This window comes from Bradysia coprophila, unplaced genomic scaffold (assembly GCF_014529535.1).
Source record: "Bradysia coprophila strain Holo2 unplaced genomic scaffold, BU_Bcop_v1 contig_24, whole genome shotgun sequence".
In the NCBI taxonomy this organism is placed as follows: Eukaryota; Metazoa; Arthropoda; class Insecta; order Diptera; family Sciaridae; genus Bradysia; species Bradysia coprophila.
Window position 1 is genome coordinate 7561604 of NW_023503501.1, and position 22651 is coordinate 7584254.

Genomic DNA, 22651 nt, shown 5'->3' on the forward strand with positions numbered 1-22651 from the left:
AGCGAACAAGAAGAAAGAAAAGAAAAACTCACCCAAAATGATGACGACACTTCTGTTTTAATAACAAAATACATGGCGTGTAGCGTGCCATTCATCCAATTTGTAGCCAACAAATTTCAAGGTTAAATATTCCCAGAAATGAGGAACAACATTTGTTGTAAAATCCGAGAGAAAACAGTTTTCCGCCGTTGGTTGACTTTTTCACACAGGAAAATGTTCTCGGTTTGTGAGTATTTTTCTGATGAGAATCTTATTTCACCGCCAGTCGAATAATTATTATCGGGCTGTTGTGATTGATAAATGATTGTCGTTACTTTGTTCGTACAATAGTTCTGAAACATGATAAGTGAACGGTGAAGAACGGTAAATCAGTCATAAACTGAGTGATGTGTATTTCAAGTGGAGAGTGGTGATTGATTTGATGAAATTGTTAACACGAAATTTCTCAATTTAATGTTACGTGAACTTGCTATAAGCATTTCGCATTTTACGCGACAAGTTGCTGTTCAAAAACAATTTCTCGTGAACGGAGAAAATAATCCTAAAGTTTCAAAAATCCGATGAAAAGTTCCTATTTTGTGAACCTTTCGTTACATGTTACGAAAATGCGAGTAAATTTATCATTTACACCTTACAACAATCACCGTTCATCATCTCGACTATTTTCGTATACATTTGGTAGCAACGACAAACGAATAAAAACTGAAATTCAAATAAATCAAAATCAACGAAACACGAAAGAAAAAGGTGTCGTCATATAAACGAAAAAGCCTCAGGTAAAACTCTGCTTTGTAAAACGTAGCATTGAGTCGTGCTGCCACACTATGCTACCATCACGAATCCTGCATCATTTTCATAACATTTTATTTGCATGGATCACGATCAAAAGGTATGAAGTAAATTTGTATTGGATTTAACAGCAGAGCTTTCCTCAATTGCACCTATAAGATGCCCACAATCATAGTCAATTATGAGAACCGAAAATAGTTGTGTTGCCCTTGAGTGTGTCGAATGCCTAATAAACACGGCAGAGTAAAAGTTTACTCTGCCGTGCTAATAAAGCACCTTCATCGACTTTCATGCGATAGTGACATCTAAAGTGTGACAATTTTACACACTCAGCATCATAGAGTTGGAAAAATACTTACTTGTGAAGGTTTGTTCGCCCTCTTTTCTTTTGGGTCGGATATGGCTTATGACACCACTAGGGAAAACAAGAAAATTGATCTAAGAGTTGGCAACATATAATACTTATTCACATAACAAGAGATAAAAGTTGAAAAGTAGAGTTTGTGGGTGAATTTTGTTGATCCGAGGCGAAGCCGAATCTGACGCATTCATGAATTTTCGTTACATGTAGTACTATGATCGCGTGTGCAAGATTTCCCGATGCCTTCCCGATAAAATTTTTCGATTTTCGTCAAATAAACAAACTCACTTGAAAAACTCGTATAGCAACTCTTAGTCTGTTAGCGGAACAAAATATTTTTTGTTTAGTGGGAGATCTAGATTTTTGTGTCAACTTGGCAAACAACCAATAAATCATGAAAACCAACTTTTCGCAATTCCGGACATAATCATCACCTTTTCCTGATTCCATTTAATGTCGTTTTGAGGGTTTTTTATTTCACTGTATTCAGGACGTAGTGAAATTCAAACTTTTTTTTCGCACGCAGACTAAATTTTTATAAATAAAAATCTTGCATAGATCAAACTTCGAAACCCCGACACCAAACTTTTTCTGACCATCAAGTAGCAACTATAGCCATTTGACTATAGGGTCACACAATGATAGGTCTATTCCATAGTACTGTAAAAACGATTTTTGACAGGCCGAAGACGAACGAGAGCATCGAAAAAGCCATAACCTCAACACTTCGGTAACAACCCCAGTGAAAATGTCGGTCTCACGAGACCATGAAATACGTATTCTCAACGGTCTAATTCCAGTCTCAAAATTGCTGGAATTCTCAATTAGGTCTCAAAATATTTTTGTTTTTGCTAAAATCATTTCGGATGAACAAATGAGAATACCGTAGACCAAACGAGTAGTCTCTTTTCGAATATTATTTCGCCAGACTGTGCGAGACTGGATGAGTCGTCTCGTTGCAGTAATATACTCAGATCGCTTGAGACGAAACAAGTAGTCTCTTTGCTAACATTTATTGGTGAACTGTGCGAGACTGGATGAGTGGTCTCGTTGCAGTTATATGTCCAGATCGCTTGAGACGGAACAAGCAGTCTCTTTGCTAACATTTATTGGTGAACTGTGCGAAACTGGATGAGTGGTCTTGTTTGAAGAAAATATTTTCTTTGATATCTGAGACCGGTTGAGTGGTCTTGTTTGAAGAAAATATTTTCTTTGATATCTGAGACCGGTTGAGTGGTCTTGTTTGAAGAAAATATTTTCTTTGATATCTGAGACCGAGTGAGTGGTCTTTTTGGAAGAAAATATTTTCTTCAATTACTGAGACCGGTTGAGTGGTCTCATTTGAAGAAAATATTTTCTTTGATATCTGAGACCGAGTGAGTGGTCTTTTTGGAAGAAAATATTTTCTTCAATTACTGAGACCGGTTGAGTGGTCTCATTTGAAGAAAATATTTTCTTTGATATCTGAGACCGGTTGAGTGGTCTCATTTGAAGAAAATATTTTCTTTGATATCTGAGACCGGTTGAGTGGTCTTGTTTGAAGAAAATATTTTCTTTGATATCTGAGACCGAGTGAGTGGTCTTTTTGGAAGAAAATATTTTCTTCAATTACTGAGACCGAGTGAGTGGTCTTTTTGGAAGAAAATATTTTCTTCAATTACTGAGACCGGTTGAGTGGTCTCATTTGAAGAAAATATTTTCTTTGATATCTGAGACCGGTTGAGTGGTCTCATTTGAAGAAAATATTTTCTTTGATATCTGAGACCGGTTGAGTGGTCTTGTTTGAAGAAAATATTTTCTTTGATATCTGAGACCGGTTGAGTGGTCTTGTTTGAAGAAAATATTTTCTTCAATTACTGAGACCGGTTGAGTGGTCTCATTTGAAGAAAATATTTTCTTTGATATCTGAGACCGGTTGAGTGGTCTCATTTGAAGAAAATATTTTCTTTGATATCTGAGACCGGTTGAGTGGTCTCATTTGAAGAAAATATTTTCTTTGATATCTGAGACCGGTTGAGTGGTCTCATTTGAAGAAATAATTTTTCCGATTTCTGAGACCGGTTGAGTGTTCTCATTTGAAGAAAATATTTTTCAATTCTTTGAGACCGGTCGAGTGGTCTCTTTTGAAGAAAATATTTTTTCAATTCTTTGAGACCGGTCGAGTGGTCTCTTTTGAAGAAAATATTTTTTCAATTCTTTGAGACCGGTCGAGTGGTCTCTTTCGAAGAAAATATTTTTTCAATTCTTTGAGACCGGTCGAGTGGTCTCTTTCGAAGAAAATATTTTTTCAATTCTTTGAGACCGGTCGAGTGGTCTCTTTCGAAGAAAATGCTAATTTTAAAAATAAATGCAACCGAATAGTTGAGGTTTTGCGTTCTTTTGGTTCGTTCTGCAGATCCAGTGAGACAACTGTTTTAAATTAAATCAAACGTTTTATTAACAAAGGAAATTGAATTGGTCAAAACAACGAAAAAAGTATGAAAACGACGCTTTTTGCGTCAACAAAACGAAAAAAGATAAATGCGAATGTACACTAAAGGTACGAAAATGACGTTTTTTGCGTCAAAAAAGATTCATGCAAATGTACACCAAAGGTAAGAGACAAAGAGGTAACAATTTCTATTCAGGATCTTTGTCGCTCGTTTCTGATGATATTGAAGCAGATGTTTCTTCTGCTGAACCCATTCGAAACAGCAGCACCTCGGACAAGTCAATGTCTTCCTCAACAGCTTTCAACCGGTCTCAGATATCGAAGAAAATATTTTCTTCAAATGAGACCACTGAACCGGTCTCAGTAATCGAAGATAATATTTTCTTCAAATGAGACCACTGAACCGGTCTCAGAAATCGAAAAAATTATTTCTTCAAATGAGACCACTAAACCGGTCTCAGAAATCGAAAAAATATTTTCTTCAAATGAGACCACTCAACCGGTCTCAGATATCAAAGAAAATATTTTCTTCAAATGAGACCACTGAACCGGTCTCAGAAATCGAAAAAATTATTTCTTCAAATGAGACCACTAAACCGGTCTCAGAAATCGAAAAAATATTTTCTTCAAATGAGACCACTCAACCGGTCTCAGATATCAAAGAAAATATTTTCTTCAAATGAGACCACTGAACCGGTCTCAGTAATCGAAGATAATATTTTCTTCAAATGAGACCACTCAACCGGTCTCAGATATCAAAGAAAATATTTTCTTCAAATGAGACCACTCAACCGGTCTCAGATATCAAAGAAAATATTTTCTTCAAATGAGACCACTGAACCGGTCTCAGTAATCGAAGATAATATTTTCTTCAAATGAGACCACTCAACCGGTCTCAGATATCAAAGAAAATATTTTCTTCAAATGAGACCACTCAACCGGTCTCAGATATCAAAGAAAATATTTTCTTCAAATGAGACCACTGAACCGGTCTCAGTAATCGAAGATAATATTTTCTTCAAATGAGACCACTGAACCGGTCTCAGAAATCGAAAAAATTATTTCTTCAAATGAGACCACTCTACCGGTCTCAGAAATCGAAAAAATGATTTCTTCAAATGAGACCACTCTACCGGTCTCAGAAATCGAAAAAATGATTTCTTCAAATGAGACCACTCTACCGGTCTCAGAAATCGAAAAAATGATTTCTTCAAATGAGACCACTCTACCGGTCTCAGATATCAAAGAAAATATTTTCTTCAAATGAGACCACTCAACCGGTCTCAGATATCAAAGAAAATATTTTCTTCAAATGAGACCACTCAACCGGTCTCAGTAATTGAAGAAAATATTTTCTTCCAAAAAGACCACTCACTCGGTCTCAGATATCGAAGAAAATATTTTCTTCAAATGAGACCACTGAACCGGTCTCAGTAATTGAAGAAATTATTTTCTTCAAAAAAGACCACTCACTCGGTCTCAAGCCGCCTGCCAATGAGACTGCTCATCCGACCTCGGAAATTGTAACAACGGTTCAAAATTAGAACTCCAAATAGATATATCTGATTTAGCAGCACGTGAACGTCGACGGCCGTCCAAATTGAAAGTTAAGCATCATTCGTCGCGGTTAGTACTTGGATGGGTGACCGGAAAAAACATTACAAATAAAAAAAGGTAAGATAAAAAAATTCAAATATTACTAACGATTCTACAATTTCAGTCAGTTTGGTCTAGCGAATTATAAAAAAAGTAAAGGGTAGTGGCCATCTGTGAACTCAACATAGAAGTACAAAAAAAATCTTCCGATAAATAACGAACGAAGAAAAAAGTTCTGAAAAGAAATCAAATATGAAAAGTCTCAAACGGTCTAGAAAAAACTGAAAAAAGAGAAGTCTCAAACGGTCTAGAAAAAACTCAAAAATTGGAAGTCTGAAAAAGTTTTTTTTTTTTATGACACTCATTTATCCTCATCCAGTCTCACAAGGTCTAACAAATCCAAAATGAGACCACTCATCCATTCTCACAACGTCTAACAAACCCAAAAGGAGACCACTCATCCAGTCTCACAAGGTCTAACAAATCCAAAATGAGACCACTCATCCAGTCTCACAAGGTCTAACAAATCCAAAATGAGACCACTCAGTCAGTCCCACTACGTCTAGCAAATCCGAAACCAGACCACTCATCCAGTCTCACTACGTCTAGCAAATCCGAAACCAGACCACTCATCCAGTCTCACTACGTCTAGCAAATCCGAAACCAGACCACTCATCCAGTCTCACTACGTCTAGCAAATCCGAAACCAGACCACTCATCCAGTCTCACTACGTCTAGCAAATCCAAGACCAGACCACTCATCCAGTCTCACTACGTCTAGCAAATCCGAGACCAGACCACTCATCCAGTCTCACTACGTCTAGCAAATCCGAAAGCAGACCACTCAGTCAGTCTCACTACGTCTAGCAAATCCGAAAGCAGACCACTCAGTCAGTCTCACTACGTCTAGGAAATCCGAAACCAGACCACTCAGTCAGACTAGAACATCCTCAAATGAGTCTAAAGAGAGACGTCTCATGAATTTTGGATGAACTCCGATGAACTATTTCGATAAATTCTCGGTCTCAAATATTCTCAAAGGCTCGAAATACGTAGTCTCACGGCCATACAAAAGTTTCGGTCTCAAAAAGGGTCTCAAATACGTTTTTTTTTTCACCGGGGAATAGTTTTTTTTTTGGTTATGGCTCCATGAATGACGTTTTGACAGCTCAAATAACAATCTTCTTGTTAGCTTCGACTAATTGTAGTATTTTCTGAATTGATAGTTAATTACTGGAGCATTTGGGCTATTATCTAATCTTAAAATATCTACATCGTCAACAAACCGATACAAATAACCTTGGAGCAGACCTATGGGACAAGTGGGTTGGCCTAAAGAGGCGCCACATTTTTTTCATAGTAATTCATTCTCTGCGGCTTATTTGCATGTGAACCAACTTCACATTTGTCATTACAAAACAAATGTCACCATATGAAGTTGGTTCACATGAAAATAAGCGCAGTGACAGCAGTAATTTTATGACAGAATGTACTAAAATATAAGAAAACTCTATTATATTTCTTCTTAGTTTCTAAACATCATATTCTCCTATAGACCTTTTAAGTTCGAAAGAAGACTAGATGGTCTGGAGGGATGAATTGACAGGTGACAGCTGTTATCGGTTCGCTTTTGATCACTTCACTTTCGTTCACTTTTTACTTTTTATTCAACTAAAGTGAACGAAAGTAATCAAAAGCGAACCGATTACACCTGTCAGCTGTCAATTCATCCCTCCAGACCATCTAGTCTTTTTTCGAACTTAAAAGGTCTATACCGACCTTATTGTTGAAGCAATACATATGAATTTTTGGTACAAAACTAGGTAATGTTTTGCATTGGGAAGGAAATGGAAAATGATGAAAACCACTGCTTAAGAAAGAAACTGCGCGAATCATCTGTTATCGACAGCACTGACAAAAATAAGCGCTAGCCTACGCTAAATGTGGTATTTTGTAGCAAAATAAACGTTTAATCAAATAAAGTAAAAGATTTAGCGACTTTTGAATATGTATAGGAAACCTATGTTGGCCACAGTTTCTCAGCACTTAATTCTTTGCCCTCTATTTTCTAGTGAATTAACTTCAACCTAAATACCTGTGAAATGTCACAGCGGTGAAGGTTGTTTTCAATAAAATAGAGCGCTGACATCAGTAATTTTATGACGAAATGTAATAGAGTTGTACAAAAATCCATCAATGTACCAGCACTAATGCCGTAAACTACAATCGCAGTAGTTTAACGTGCACTAGTGAAAACATCTTTTTTTTTATATAAACAATCCATGCATCAAGTTGATCACTTATTTCTTCTTACTAGGTACATAGATTGTGATAGTAATTCTATTAAAAAATGTGTCGAGTCACCGACCTATTTTTTTCAAGGATTGTGTTACACAATTACTTACCCATATCTAACCCATACAGTAACTAAGACGCAACAATCTGCAAAAAAACATTAACCTCAACTGATGAGAAGACTGAAATTCAGTTAAAATGATCTCGTAAGTATAATTAGAAACATTTCAATTAGCGAATTCAAGGTGATATCCAAAGGCAGAAGTAATTTATACATAGAGTTGGGAGAATATTAAGAATTTGTTACCGGGTTAATTAGAATTGATTTAATTACGTACATGAATGTGTGTACCACCTTTGATGTGGGGTCTCTTTGGATCAAGATGAGACGTTGCCTTTTGAAGTGGTGCTAGTCCCGTTTTAATCTAAATGTAAATGAACAAAACGCCAGTCGGTTTGTTATCGAATAGAACTCATAGAACAGTTCTATTACGCCTTAATTTAATTAAAGACTTTAGACTCTACCTCTGTTGCCTCAACAGAAATGCGCATTTTATTCTTGATATTTCGGGCTACGTGGCAAGAAGGTAACAATCAAAAAACGTAATTAAAACGCTTTTATGAACAGCCCCAGACTATGATGCTCTGACGTTATTAAAAAAAAAATGTTTGCTCTATGTTTTGTATTAACTTTGGCTCCACTTTGAATTCAACTTAATTTACATCTCAATTTTTCTTCTTTTTTCCGACGAGAAAACACCTGTTTACTCAATATATATATATATATATATACGAGCAAACAAGTGTTTTAATATTTTGATTAATTTATACTATTGAAGACGCAGCTAAGTCTATAAATAAGGCAAATTGATGCAATGTAAATTTTCTGTAAAATAAAAAAAGAAAATAAAAAATTCCTAATCGAGGAAATTTTCTGTATTCGTCTACTTTGCGCGGAGTGCTCAACATCACTAGCAAACGTGACTTGATATCGGAGTGATCACTGTTCTTTTTGTGCTATACGACTCAGTGTTAAATTCAAGAGGAATTTAATCGGTAAATGATCGAACTGCAGACTGAAGGAGACACTTGTTTATTACACTTGTGCGTCAATTGTTGAACAATTTAAATCTGTTTATAAAACGACTGGAGTCAATTTCCGTGGTGCGTTCGTAAACCGTAAATTTTTGGCTCGTTTTTTGACCCTTCGATTTGAGGTGCTTTTCGGATTACTAGTGAGATAATAGATTATGAGCTGTTGTTACAGTTTGCTTAAAAATTAATAGACAGACAGAGGCGCAATTAATTAAAGGGACCTATGACTAAGTGCGCGTTAGACAACACCTTTGAATCTTGTCATTAAATTGGTGTTGATTCTTTAGCATCCATGGATGTGTCGATTTTCACTCGAGCCTGCAAGCCGAGTGTATGATAATAAACATCGTGTGCCATAATAGTTATATACGTATCTGTTGTGGAAGTTATATTTTAGGTAGTTTCGCGAGTTGTAACCCGAACGAAGTGACATCCTCATTTTTTACAATCGTCATTTTACGCACTAGTGCACAACCCAATTACTAACCAGTTAACAAAATGGTTTTTTAGGCATACGATGAGTATTGTCACACTCGTCCTGTGGCCTCGAGTAACAATAGTGCCAAAAATAGAATTTTCGCAACAAGTGACGAAAAGTATGACTTTCCTTTGTCCTAATTGCGAAAAACGTTGTATACAACCCGTTGATAAATCTAGTGCCCAAAAAAGCATTTATCACTCGGTTGTATAAATAACTATATTATCGCACGGTTGCATAAACAACTATTTAGTCACTAGTTTAAGAAAGAAACGTTTTATCATTAGAAAATTGCCAACTGACTAAACATTCATTCACGAAAAAAGAGAAACACTCTTGATCAACCACCTGAAAGTTAGAAAAATACAAATGAGACCGACCTTGTCGAGTACAACAAATAAATTTGAAATTTTTGCTCTCATCATACCGGTTTGTTTTCATTTCTTTCTCACGGTGACAAAGCTGATATTCCGATTCTAATAAAATCATTTTTTCGACAATTCAAATGATCTCAGTATAATGGCAACTGGACAATTGTGACGATGCATTTTTATCGTCTTCGCATAGTGTAATGTCGTTACAAAATCAATCAGTTCGAAAGTAGGACACTTTAAACCTGTGTCTCATTATCGTCAATGAATGTAGCCTCTGTTTTTATTTTATTTTTATTTGGCAGACATCGCTATTTAACTTGCCTGTCGTAATGCGGTAACATGGCTCATGGAAAATTCCAATAATATTAAAACAGTCGACTGGTGTTCCGTTTAAATTTTGCGCTTGTTTCTGCTTAAAAAATTTGTTTCGAGAGTTCAATTTTCAAAAAAAAAGTTCATTCGGTTGTGCGGTTGCATTTACTTTTTTCGCACAAAATTTAGTGTAAACGTACCCTGTCTAGCCTATTATCACTATTACCTATTTAACGCATTACAAATTTATATTACGTTGACCAGACCAGTGATTCAGGTTTTTTTTTAACTCGGTAAACACATAAACGGCATTTTAATTAACAATTGTCATCTGCACGCTATTAAGTCATGCCTTTCAGTTCAAATCGATCCAAAAAACGAGTCTAATTGATAAATTATAGAAGGTGATTATATCTTGTAACCATGTTAACATAAGACTAAAAAGTGATAATTTTAGCCGTACACGTCAGAATGCAAAATTCTAAAATTGGACTGAAAGCTGAGTTTTAATAAAAGAGTTCATTGAAGACAGTTGTGTAGACAGTTAAAGTGACAAAAATTTTTAATTCTTATTATCATGACAAAAAACGTCGATATCGTCAGTGAAATAATTGGTGATTGGGGACCGTGGCAATTTCGTTCTGTTGCCTTAATATACTTATGCAAAATACCGTCTGCATGGTTCATGGCCTGCATAATATTTACAGCACCGATTCCTAAACCGATTGAAGTGGCTTGCAATCAACCACAAACTCAGACTACATTCCATCAGCATTCCTGGCAGGCATCTAATATTACCGACAAATACGCTGAGGTCCCGACAGATTTTTGTTTCCAATTGAACCGCACATCGCCAGACACACGATATTATGAAGAGGAAGATGATCGAGATTCTGTGCCGTGTGAATCGTTTCGATTCACCACACCGTTTGAAACGACAGTCACTAAATTCGGTTTGGTCTGCGCACGGTCAATTCTTATAGCGACCTCTCAGTTCTTTCATTTGTTCGGTGTATTGACGGGAGGGATTCTGGCCATTAAGCTAATGGAGACGTAAGCTGCACTTCTCGTACGACGTGTGCCTGTGATTTATCGTCTTTTTTACAGAACTAGTCCTCGCACTCTCATGCTTCACGGAATGGTTTTTCAGATAATTTTTGGATGCTTCGCTGCATTGTCCGTCAACTACGAAATCCATATGCTATTGAGGTACCTAGCAGCCGTGTGTTTGGCTCAAATGTACACAGCTGGACAAGTGATATGTATAATACTCTGCCGACCACTTAAATGTGTCCTGGACTAACAATTCAAACTTTTAGTCACCGACATAACCGGCAGCAAATACCGATCCACTTCAGTGTGCTTTTTCGAAACCTTTTGGTCGATTGGAGTCATTCTACTGCCTGGCATTGCTTTCATCGACCCAAATTGGTACAGCATTTCCCTGTTGATAGCACTGCCTACCATTTTTTACATTCCGATCTGGTGGTTGATACCAGACACACCAAGATGGTACCTGGCAAAAGGACAGGTCGACGAGGCTGTGGACATTATCAACTACGCTGTCTCAGTAAATAACACAAAACATCTCATATCGGAGGCGGAAATACGTCAACGCTTGTTCAATCATGTCTCGTCAAATGAAAAACAAGCCCCACCGCCAAAATGGCATTCGTTGTGGAGCGATAGTCGAACGGTTGTGTCAATATTAGCAGCACACATTGCATGGGCCGTTTATGTTACAAATTACAATGGAATGCTACTGAATGTGAAAGCTTTCGGACGAGAACATCTTTCGTTAAACACAGTTTGTCTTGGTGAGTATATATGCGCAAGTTCTCCGGTTTGGTGTTTTACACAAAGTATGTAAATTTCCATTGTCTCAGTTTACCCCATGCCATAACATATTGAAACGATTCGAAATATAATGTGTGTGGGAAAATCTGTTGCAAATGTTAAGCACAAACATGATAATGATAATTTAGATTAATTGCAGGAAAATTGCATTACCGAGAATCGATTGACGTAAAGTCTATGTAAATGAAAATTTTGCAATCATTATCTTAAACGAAAATGATATTCGCACAATTAGTCACAATTATCCAGTTTATTAATAAGTCCAAAAGAGACTATTCGTACAAAATGTGCGAATTACTTATTATTCGCTATTTGGACACTGGAAATAAGTAGGTCGTCCAAAGAATTAATCCTTTCCATATGGATTCAATCCAAAGAAATTTTCATTGCCATTGTAATCTGACTTGTAGCATCCATCGATCTTACCAACGCAAAATTCCTCGCGTGTTTTCGGCCTGAGACATTCGATCACTGTTTCGAACTGTTTCTTGCGACGTTTCGTATGCATATTATACAGTTCAAAAATACGATTTTCCATCAGGTGAAAGTGATACTGACGAGAGTACTGGTGCATTGCTTTATGAACAATTTACCATTTTTCACTCGAACAACTCTAGCGAATCGTAGTAAAAATGAAATTTCCACTCATCACCAAACTTGCTAACTCGTGGCCAATATGTGATGAAGTTACAGTCGAGGTAAATATAGTGAGGAGGTAATGCCATATATAACCGAATCAGATGTGCGGTGGCACTAAAGTTTGATACATACGCCATCTCATCCCTTCGTTGAAAGCAAAAAATGGAATAGAAAGTCAGGCCATCTGTTGTGAGATAGTGAAAATATTTTTGTGAAATACAAGTAAATCGTAGTCGACCATTTTAAAAAAAGATGTCATTGGCGTCGAACTTATGTGCTAGACCGCGCGTCTGAATGGCATTACCTTCTCACAATATTTACCTTGGTTACAGTAAAGCTGAACAAAGCTAGGTTTGTGAACAGATGAAAGTTTTTTCAAACCTTCATAAGCATATGCATGTGATCTGAATTAAAAAATTTGATGATGAGTAGAAATTTCATTTCAACTATGATTCGCTATAGTTGTTCGTGACATCAGTACTATTAACGGACGAATACCAAAGTAGCCAATAGCCAACGTATTCTAAGGTGATGCGAATAGCATCCATTATCTGAAAACCGAGAAATGAGAAAACAATGCTGTAAACCATACCGGCTACAACACAGAAAAGAATAATATCAGGGTTTCGTACGAGTCTAACGAAACGCTCCAGCGCAAAGTCGTAAATATGCTAATTACAAAAAATAATAATTTTTCATTGATACAAAAAATTGTCTGTAATGAAAAAAAAAATTCGGTTTAACCTGTCCCGAAAGTCTGGTGCTAATTTATTGTGTTGACTTAAGAACTTGTTATCAATAAAAGATGATATTTAATAAATATGTCGCGCGCCACTCATGTTTTAATTAAAAATGCATTACTTTGCGATTCATTTGCATACGGGTTGACCTATAAAATATGCTAGCGAGACTACGCAAATGTTTTAGGGGCAGATATACGAAAACGTCTCTCAAGTCGCGCCAAATTTAAAGTAATTCAAACTTAATGACCATAAATTATTCAATGTAAATCTCACCTCACATATTCCAAATATATAATTATCGATCTACTACTTCGTTTGACCTACGTATTTTCAAGAGACTTCAACCAAATCTTTTACCTCATTAGTTTTAACATACCATTTTGGTATATAATATCAAAGCAGCCAGGGATCTCCGTTTTATTTTAGTAGTTACTGTCGATAACAGATGACATGGTCTGTGAAATGCCATGTTGACTCTTCCACCTTTTTATTTACAGGTTTCAGTGAGATAGTTGGCGTTTTCATTGGATATTCTTTGATAGCTAATTGTAAGAAAAAGTGGCAGTACGCTGGTATGTTTAATATATTTGCTGGATCATTTGCCTCGGTCGGTTATTTCTATCCCAGTTCATGTAAGTCCTAACGAAAGACACTTCACCAATGCTCCAATTAATTCCATACATTACAGTACCTCCAGACACGAAAGTCGGTCTGCTAATGCTAACCGCAATCATTCCGAAAATCGCCGTGTCCTGTTCTCAATCCATCTTATTCACCTGCACTGCTGAACTGGTGTCGCCGGACAAACGAAAAATTTTAATGTTCTCGTGCGTGGTATGGGCAAGGATTTGTCTATTGTCAGCTCCCTACATCGGCACTCTATTAGAGATTCATCAAGTGTTGCCGTTAAGTGTGTTCGGTGGGCTGAGCGCGATTGGAGGCGTGTGCACGTGTTTGATAAGAACATCGAAAACTTTTGAAACACAAGCAGATGCTGAGAAAGAATTACCAACAGCCTGTGAGCCACGCAGAATATTTACGATTGAGAAACTTTAAGGAGGAGGTGTCGTTTTGTTGCTGAGAGAGAGAGAGAGAGAGAGCTTCAAACATTCCGATAACTCGTTGTAGCTTCTGTGAAGCTGCCGATCTTGTAACATTATTCAGTGAAAGCATATATATTCAGTACTAACAGTTTCAAAGGAATTATGGAAATTTTTGGCCTACGTATTCCTAGTGATAATAATGGTTCTACGCACTACGCCTATGCATAGATAGACTTAGGGTGGAATCGCACTTCACTGTTTTCCGTCTCCGTTTAGATATTGCGCATGCGCACAGAGAGAATTCTCTCTCTGCGCATGCGCATTGCCTAAACGGAGACCCAAAACGGTGAACTGCGATTGCAGCTTTAGGTATACAATCGCGCTTTCATGGTGGTAAAAAGAGGTTGGTTTAGACTATCTATTTGACAAACTAGATTTAATGTCCTCCGATTCGTATTGATCGGACAGGATGATTTACTTATATTGTCGCATACATCCAATAGAGTGGGATATGATAAGCTTATTGTAATTTTTATGTATTGACAATAAAACACTTAAGTAAATTAACTTTGACGACGCGGTTTTTCTTTTCAATTTAATTAATTTTAATTGAAAACAATTGGCGCAGTCACAAACAATACAACAATACAAATAAATGTGATGTACACCTATAGCTTATTTTTGTCGATGATGCCTATATATTCATTGATACAATTTTAATTACGGTAAATATTTAAATTTCGTACCGGAAAACAAAACAGAATTATTCTACACAACCAACAATGTGTACAATCACACCGCATATAAACAATATTGTGTTCGCTACTCGAGATAAAAACGTGCACCGCAAATTTTACAAGAGAAATTGTAATCACGTGCAAATTAGCAATGTAGCGCCGATGGTCGGTTTACAATTCAAATTATCATTTCATTAAGTATTTACTTTTGGGCGTACAAATATACATTTCATTTTGTCAACCAACCGCACACGCAATGATTTCCCTGACACGCTGTATACAAGTACACAGATATGCTAATATCAGCGAAAATTCCATTTCAATTCCACAAAAGAGTTTTTTATTATTTATTCACTAGAAATTCATAAAACATCCGGACTCTACGTAACACCCAAACTATCAAAATGACAGAAAACATAAAATTCCCTGCTTTTATGAGCTTTACAAAATTAATAGAAAAAACTTACCGAATAACGTGAATCGTAAAAACAAAACTTTGTTTTTGCACGAGCTTTTATGAATGGAATTTCGGCGGTGAGACGATTGGATAATGAGGGATTCTTTTGAAAAACAGCCTAACGAAATCGGATGCATTTTCCAGTGGACTATTTTGTATGTGCCTAGAAAGGTATTCGACCGTAGAAGCCGAAACCACTTTCAAAGAAATCGTTCGAAGCTTGCATGGCTGGTGAAAGGTGATCAAAGACCGAAAACTTGCACTTCTCTTACAAAAATTTCTCCATTTACTCGAGTCGAGTGGGGTGTCATTAAAAAGGTAATCACATGTACTATTGAGTCGCATAGGGACTTATTGGGTTTAAAATTCATCCACACTGAAATTGTGAAATTGCAGCAGGGCAGAAGACGAGGGTCGCAATCATACAAGCCAAAATATAAAGTTTCAATCCTACCTAAGTTCCCCAATTTATTTTACTCACGTAATAGTTTGGGATTTGCTATTTTGTGATTGCAGCACTTGCCTTCGGCTCGGGCTGTAACCGTCACAGAGCTAAGTAAATAGTATGTTCCAAACAGCTCGTTCGAACAAAGAAATTCCTTTTACTTTTTCAATAAAATGTGCCCTGTATGTTCCGATATGGCAAATGTAATATCACCTTCACACTTAGCCGTAACCTACAATTCAATAGCAATGATACTTACTGTCTGCACATAAACATCTTTGCCTCCTGTTGTTATACATTAATAGTAGTGTACACACGACGACGGTCGTCTCTCTTCCGATGACGTCAACACGAAAAGTTGAATTGCAACAAAGACTTGCCGCTGGAAATTTATTTTGTATTTTAGAGGTATATGTCTAATGATGCGCGCACTCATACAGTAAATAAGTGTTATTTACCGTTGATGTTTATATGCAAAATTGATCTTAGAAAAACAACATTATAAGGTACAACAGATAGATTATACACACTCCACATTAATTATCGTGTATTCAAATATTTTGATAATGTTTTGTAGTGCGATAAGATCAAGTTCAATAAAATGGATTAGTTTAGGAGTCGATGAATAAAAAATTTTTAAACAGGGCACAAGGGAAATTGTATAAAAACGCAGAAGGACAAATCAAATACACAAAAGCAGGAAGAAAGTGAACCGAGAGGAGTTCCTTTGAAAAATAGCCTACCGACAAATTTACCAGTGGACTTTTTTAGCCTAGAAGTATATTGGTCCCTAGAAGCCAAAACAACTTAAAAAACAAAATCCTCGACGCTTGTGTGGCTAGTGGGAGTTGATAGAAAACTGAAACCATGCCCCCTTGTTATGGAAATTTCTCCAGGTAAATGAAATGTGGGAGGTCGTATGGGGTGTCATTAGAACGGTAGTTGCATGTACTTTCGGGACAAATAAGTTCTTAATGGATTTAGAATTCAATCACACTGAGGCATGAGCAATTTAAAAAGTTGATAAAAACTTCACTATTTCGGTGAAGATCTAACGGTTCCTGCGGGTCGGAAAACCAATGTAAACATGAAGAAGCTGTTTTTACTGATCGCTGCTGGCCAAACTTGTATGGGTAGTGTCACGTCGAATGATTCTTTGAAGTGTAAATTTGGGACTTAGTTCCTCTACTCGAATAGTCCCTTGCAGAGGAAAGATTCGGCACAGCTCTGCTCCAAGAGCAGTGTTATGGATTTGATAAAAATAAAATTATGTGCATTTTGAAAAAGGTTTTGGCTTCCTAGGCACATATGAAAAGGTCCACTGGAAAATGCATCTGATTTTTGTAGGTTGTTGGGGTTTGAGAAGCTGTTGAGTTTTTGAGAAGCAACGACTTTCTTCAATATTGAATTTACGATTGAAATCATAAGTGTTCAATCTGTGACTATTTTTTGGGAAAACATTTTCGCATCTTTTCCTAAATTTTCCAGAATTTTCAAGAAAATTTACCAAAAATAGTCCCGGATATACGTACAGGTACAAATGCAGGTCTTCGGATAGGATTTTAGAAAACATTGTCACGCTCAGTGCTACACATATAAATGCTTAAATGCGGTTCGGTTCCCCACATTTGCTTGGACAAAATAGAATAGCTCGCATGTGTGTCAGCTGCAATCAAGCTACAAGAAAGTAACAAAATGACGATGTTGTACATCGTTAACATCAATTAGCATCAGTAGATGTGTCACCCTTGATAGTATAATTAGCAAAATGAAATTCACGTTTTGCTGTCAACTTGAATTTACGATGTACTGTTAATGAATGATATAAGAGGTGAAGTTCAAGGGTTAACAAAAGATGTTATGCTCTCGATTTGTGGAGGTATGGGTAAACCCAAACGTTGAAATTATGAGCGCATGTTTGGGCAAGGGGTGAGGTTCGGAAAACGAATATTTTTGACGATCAAAATTTCGAGATCGATTAATGGTTTCAATTCGACCATAGAATCTCCAACTACTGTTCAACCGTTAAAATTTTCACCAATTGAAAATGCAAACACTTGTAAAAGCTTACCTTTTTGTCGTATTTTCGCAATAAATATTTGTCAATGATAAAAGATTAGGAAAAAAACAAACCACCGAAATCGAAAATTATTTGCAGAAGCAAAGACGGGACAAACACATAGCATTGTATCGCCAAAAACAACAACAACACAACGGCGAATAAGAGTTTATAAATCTGTGGAACCGCACTTAAAATCGATTAGTTTCGTTTCAATTATCACCTTCATTCATCTGGATTATTTGAACCATTAATGGTAAACGAGAGATGTTTTAAACTGCTTGTTGTGATTGTTCAATAATATTGCAAATTTTGTAAATTTGATTTGTAAATAATCGATTTGGTATTTAACGATACGTTCGGCTAATACAATTTTCAGTTCGGGGTTTTCATAGATTTTATACGCGAGAAATCCAAGTCAGTTATTTAGATCTTAAGAATAGAGAAGATCTTGAAAAGTTTTAATAAGTTCTTGGTACGCAGAAACACAAAACGCTTTATTGAAAAATTAAATTTTGTGCGTGACAAGAGCTGTCGCTGGGTTTAAAAGTACTTTACCATTGTCTTATGGCTTAAATGTTGATTTAAAGTTCTTGTGTCATGATAGGTTGTTCTTGCAAATTTTGTGCGCACGGTAATTCAGTTCTTCGAATACGTTCAGTTCAATCAACATTATGTCTCACGTGAAAAGAAACTTCGTTCTATCATCAGTCAATTTTCAATGCGTATCAACGAATGTTAAAAATATTTTCATAAGGAAAATTCAAAGCACCAGTGGTGATTTGGATCAGTAAACATGTGAAACCTTAAACCTCTAAGTGTAAACCTCAAACAAGAGTTACGAGTTCAACAAAATTTTCACTGCTAGAGACTCCTGCTTTTATGTTACAGTGAAAAAGGGAATATCGAGGTCTCTGCACTCGGGAGAGAAATCTCGGGTGCATAAATTTTGAGGTGGAGTCCAGTATTGGAAATGGGTTCGAACTCGATATTAATTACTTTCAAAAATACATGCGTAGGAATTTTCCTGTTAGTATAGGAATATCACACGACAGCTTGTATGTGAATCTCACAACGACTAAGGTTCCTCTGTTCCTAGCCCTTCACAGTTAAAATTTAACCTCTTACGGACGGCTATCATCTGTTATCGATGACAACTTCAGTAATAACAGATACGCTCTAACTAATGCCATCTTATACAGCAAAAAGTATGTTTAAAAAAATGAAGTAAAAGATTTGAAATAAATTTTTCGATAAAAAAAAACTTTCTTTAAATGAAGTAATAGATTCTTGCTTGCTGATTTGATCCAATTATTTGCAATTAATTCATAAAGCTAATCTACCGCCGTTTCCATACCCGAACGAAAGTATAAAAACAGTGTAACTAAGAAGCAAAAACAGTGGGTGCCTAATACTTGTTATTCAAATGAGGGAACTATATTTTCGTAGAGAATGTGTTAGCATACCAATTAGTTTGCATTCTGGGAAAATTCCGTGACCAGTCGTTTACTTTTGGAAATATTACATCAAAAACACCGCAGAATGATGTATTGATGGAGGCAAATAACGGGGCAAATATTAGCAGTCATATTTCTTCCAACGAATTCACGAAACAATGTCTTACATTGACTATTCTGAAAATGATGCTAAAAACTGGAAAGTTAACTTTATTGCACCAATGAAAATATCAGTCGGAACGTTTCTTTTTAGTGAGCGAAACTCAAGCAATTTTCTTATTTACAAAAAGTTGATCGAACGTTAAAGTTTGTGTACAACGAGGCTGTTCGATTGATACATAACTTCTCTGGTGATTGTTTTGATAAAAACGTTTTGAAACAAATTACAGTTTGTAGAGCGCTGAAGACGTTCAGCAGAATTTTTTTTTTATTGAACTATGTTGCGTTGGTCAGTAATTCAATTCATTTACAGACAGGTGTGTTTATGTAAAACATTTTGATACGTGATACCAACGTTCTTAATCTCTTTGAGGAAGTTGATTGAACAGACTGTGTGTACGTTTCCTATTTATGAATGAATGGAAACTTCTATTTGAATTTTAGAAAATCCAATTTATGAATCTCAGTTCTCTATAGTAGTCTCTCTCGGTGGTAAAAGTGGTAATTGAGGAAGGAGTCATTTTGCTAACACATCACCCGTACCTAATCTACTACTGATCGATAAAAGTTTACTATTTTCACTACTTTACAGGCGGAACTACCACTACTCAGCAATTCCGCTGGGAATCAGCTACAAGCCCCAACAACCGATCAATCAATCAACTACCAATGTAGACCGCCACCAAGTCCATCTCTGGTGGTCACTTCTGATAACAATCATCAAGTCCCCGAAAAGCGTAAAATAGAAAAATTCGACGTCGACGAGAAAATGGAAAAGGTCGATATAATTGGTCGCATCACCGGAAAGTTCGGTCGGTGGCAATTACGTTCAGTATTTTTAATTTATCTCACCAAAATACCATCGTCTTGGTTCATGGCATGCATCATATTCACTGCTCCAGCGGCCCGGCATGGTGAATTCTATTGCAAACCATCCGAAAACATAGTGAATCAATTGACCAATCAAAGCAGTGCTCATTGGCAGCATATTATCAAAGCGAACAAGACTGACTGGATTAGTATTAATCATCCGAATAAAGAGGAAACAGCTGACGAGGAATTTGCTATCGATTTTTGTAATGTTTATGCGGATGCCGAGGATCATGCGAAAATCTACTTTCATAATCATACACACCAACATCCTTGGGTTCGGCCGCACAGAAATGCTTCGATCATTCCATGTGACGCGTTTGTACATCACACCGAGTATAAGTCAATCATAACGGATTATGATTTGGTTTGCTCACGAGACATATTGGTAGCGACCACTCAGTTCTTCCATTTGTTTGGAGTTTTGACTGGCGGGCTACTCGCAGTCAATTTATTAAAAATGTAAGTGAAATTGAACGGTACTTGAGGACTTCTCTATTCGGTCCAAGGTAAATTTCGTTAGACCTAATTCACTTCTTCTATTCGAATGTAGCATTAGCCCGAAAAGAGTGATGCTGTTCGGAATGTTGGCACAAATCTTTTGCGGGAATATGACCGGCCAAGTGAGTACCTACGGGCTTCATGTATTTTTTCGGAGTTTATCAGCTGTTTGTTGTGGTCAAATGTATACTGCCGGGCAAATGATATGTAAGCTTTAGAGAAGAACTAAATTGTTAGATCGACTGATCGATTTGCCTTAAATTGCCAGTTTCCGACATTACACATGGTCGACCAAGGACCATAATAACATGTCTTTTCGAACAATTCTGGTCCATTGGTGTTATCCTTCTACCCGGTCTTGCGAGTTTCTTCAGCAGTTGGTCCCATATTTACATGGCCATTTCCATGCCGACAGTTTTGCTGATAGTCGCTCTTCCGTAAGTCTGAAGCAAAGATTGTGTTGCAATAAATCGGTCAACGGATTTATCTCGACCTATAGATGGATTCCCAACTCTCCTCGTTGGCTTATCGAACACGGCCGCATCGAGGAGGCAAAGCAAATTCTAATCGAATCGGCGCAATACAATGAACGAATGCATTTGGTGCCCGGCAATTTAGATGAACTGCTTCGGCAACAATCGATTGACGTAAAGGCAGCACCTCCGCCGGCTGGTTGGTGGACTCTGTGGAAAGGGAAAGGTGCCGTTCGGAATATGATTTGTGTGCATGGAGCTTGGATGATTTACATTGTGACCTACTATGGAATGCTGTTAAACATAAGGACGTTTAGTCGAGACCATTTAGAAATTAATACGGTCGTTGCTGGTAAGTTGACCGTTAACTTCGTAATCGAAGAGAGTTTATTTACATAATTCAAAATATTTAGCCCTTTGCGAGATCGCTGGAGTGTTTATCGGATTGTTACTCATCCTATACACAGAGAAGAAATGGTTGTGGTCAGGGATTTTTAATGTTCTGGGTGCCGCTGTGGCGTACGCAGTTTGGTTCATTCCACCGAAGCGTATGTTCTATTACCATCTCAGCACCTTTCATACTAATAAAAATGTGTTCCATTTTAAAAGCCAGTGGCGATGCTCGGGTAGCAGTTCTGATGGCAATATCAATGGTATCCAAGGTGGCGATATCATCGACTTTAGCGATGCTAACCACATGCAGCACCGAATTGGTGTGTGAAGAAAAGAAGAAAATTTGTGCGTTCTCGACGGTAGTTTGGGCCAGAATCTGGCTACTAACGGCACCGTTTGTTGGAGCTACAGTCGTTTTCGGAAATTGGGTTCCGCAAACGGCAATGGCCACGTTGAGCATCATTGGTGGCTTCCTTACGATGGGCATAACCAGTCCTAGAACTATTCCGAAAACAAAGCGTAACAATTTGCCGACCGAACTATCAGCGGATGTTTGGACGGTAAATGATCATAAGACGAAAATACAGATGTGATGCTCGATGCGATTTCATTTCCTGTTAGTTAAAATAATTTTTTAGTTTTAATCGTTGATTGTGATGTTAAGTTTATGAGAAGAAAATATTTATTTAAACAAAAAATGCGAAATTTGAGACTTTTATTCTTAGCATGAGTTGGATTGGTCGACTAGGATTTGCTGCTTACTCCAAATTTCTTCTTAACCATCCATCCCTGACAAGCATATTATCGGTAGTCTTACTAACGGATCTACTACTTCATTTCATCTAACATGCTTTTTGATATACAAGACCGTGAGGCTACGCTTATTCTTGAAGGCAATTTTGATATCAGATGCTAGCCGACCGTAACAGGTATGCCCGAAAAATTAACAAAATCTATTTTATAACTCATCCAATATCCACCTTCTACTCAGTGCCGCCTTTTCCATATGGGCCAAATGGGCAAATGCCCGTGGCGCCCGAAGTGGAGCAGAAGACAATGGCGCCCGAGGTCCTTAAAAAAAAATTAG

At 37.0% G+C, this 22651-nt stretch overlaps 2 protein-coding genes across 8 annotated transcripts; both read left to right on the forward strand.

Moving 5' to 3' along the window:
- The first annotated feature begins 202 nt into the window (after nt 1-202).
- Nucleotides 203-14580, forward strand: LOC119077676 (organic cation transporter protein-like). Of its 3 annotated transcripts, none has more exons than XM_037184928.1 (6): nt 203-776; nt 10136-10784; nt 10839-10993; nt 11051-11548; nt 13468-13602; nt 13659-14580. In XM_037184928.1, exons 2-6 carry the CDS (start codon nt 10309-10311, stop codon nt 14024-14026), a joined length of 1632 nt encoding a protein of 543 aa, XP_037040823.1. In that variant the 5' UTR covers nt 203-776; nt 10136-10308; the 3' UTR covers nt 14027-14580. The 3 variants fall into 3 exon arrangements, with proteins under 3 accessions (XP_037040823.1, XP_037040822.1, XP_037040824.1); XM_037184927.1 differs by lacking the exon at nt 203-776 and adding an exon at nt 8426-8689; XM_037184929.1 differs by lacking the exon at nt 203-776 and adding an exon at nt 8426-8636 and having other exon boundaries at nt 10189-10784.
- Nucleotides 857-22263, forward strand: LOC119077671 (solute carrier family 22 member 8-like). 5 transcript variants are annotated; one of them, XM_037184915.1, is made up of 7 exons: nt 857-889; nt 19920-20659; nt 20751-20905; nt 20967-21135; nt 21198-21523; nt 21585-21719; nt 21781-22263. In XM_037184915.1, the coding sequence occupies exons 1-7, from the start codon at nt 872-874 to the stop codon at nt 22155-22157; spliced, it is 1920 nt and encodes a 639-aa protein (XP_037040810.1). In that variant the 5' UTR covers nt 857-871; the 3' UTR covers nt 22158-22263. The 5 variants fall into 5 exon arrangements, with proteins under 5 accessions (XP_037040810.1, XP_037040811.1, XP_037040812.1 ...); XM_037184916.1 differs by lacking the exon at nt 857-889 and adding an exon at nt 17890-17967; XM_037184917.1 differs by lacking the exon at nt 857-889 and adding an exon at nt 18090-18260.
- Nucleotides 22264-22651: the final 388 nt, after the last annotated feature.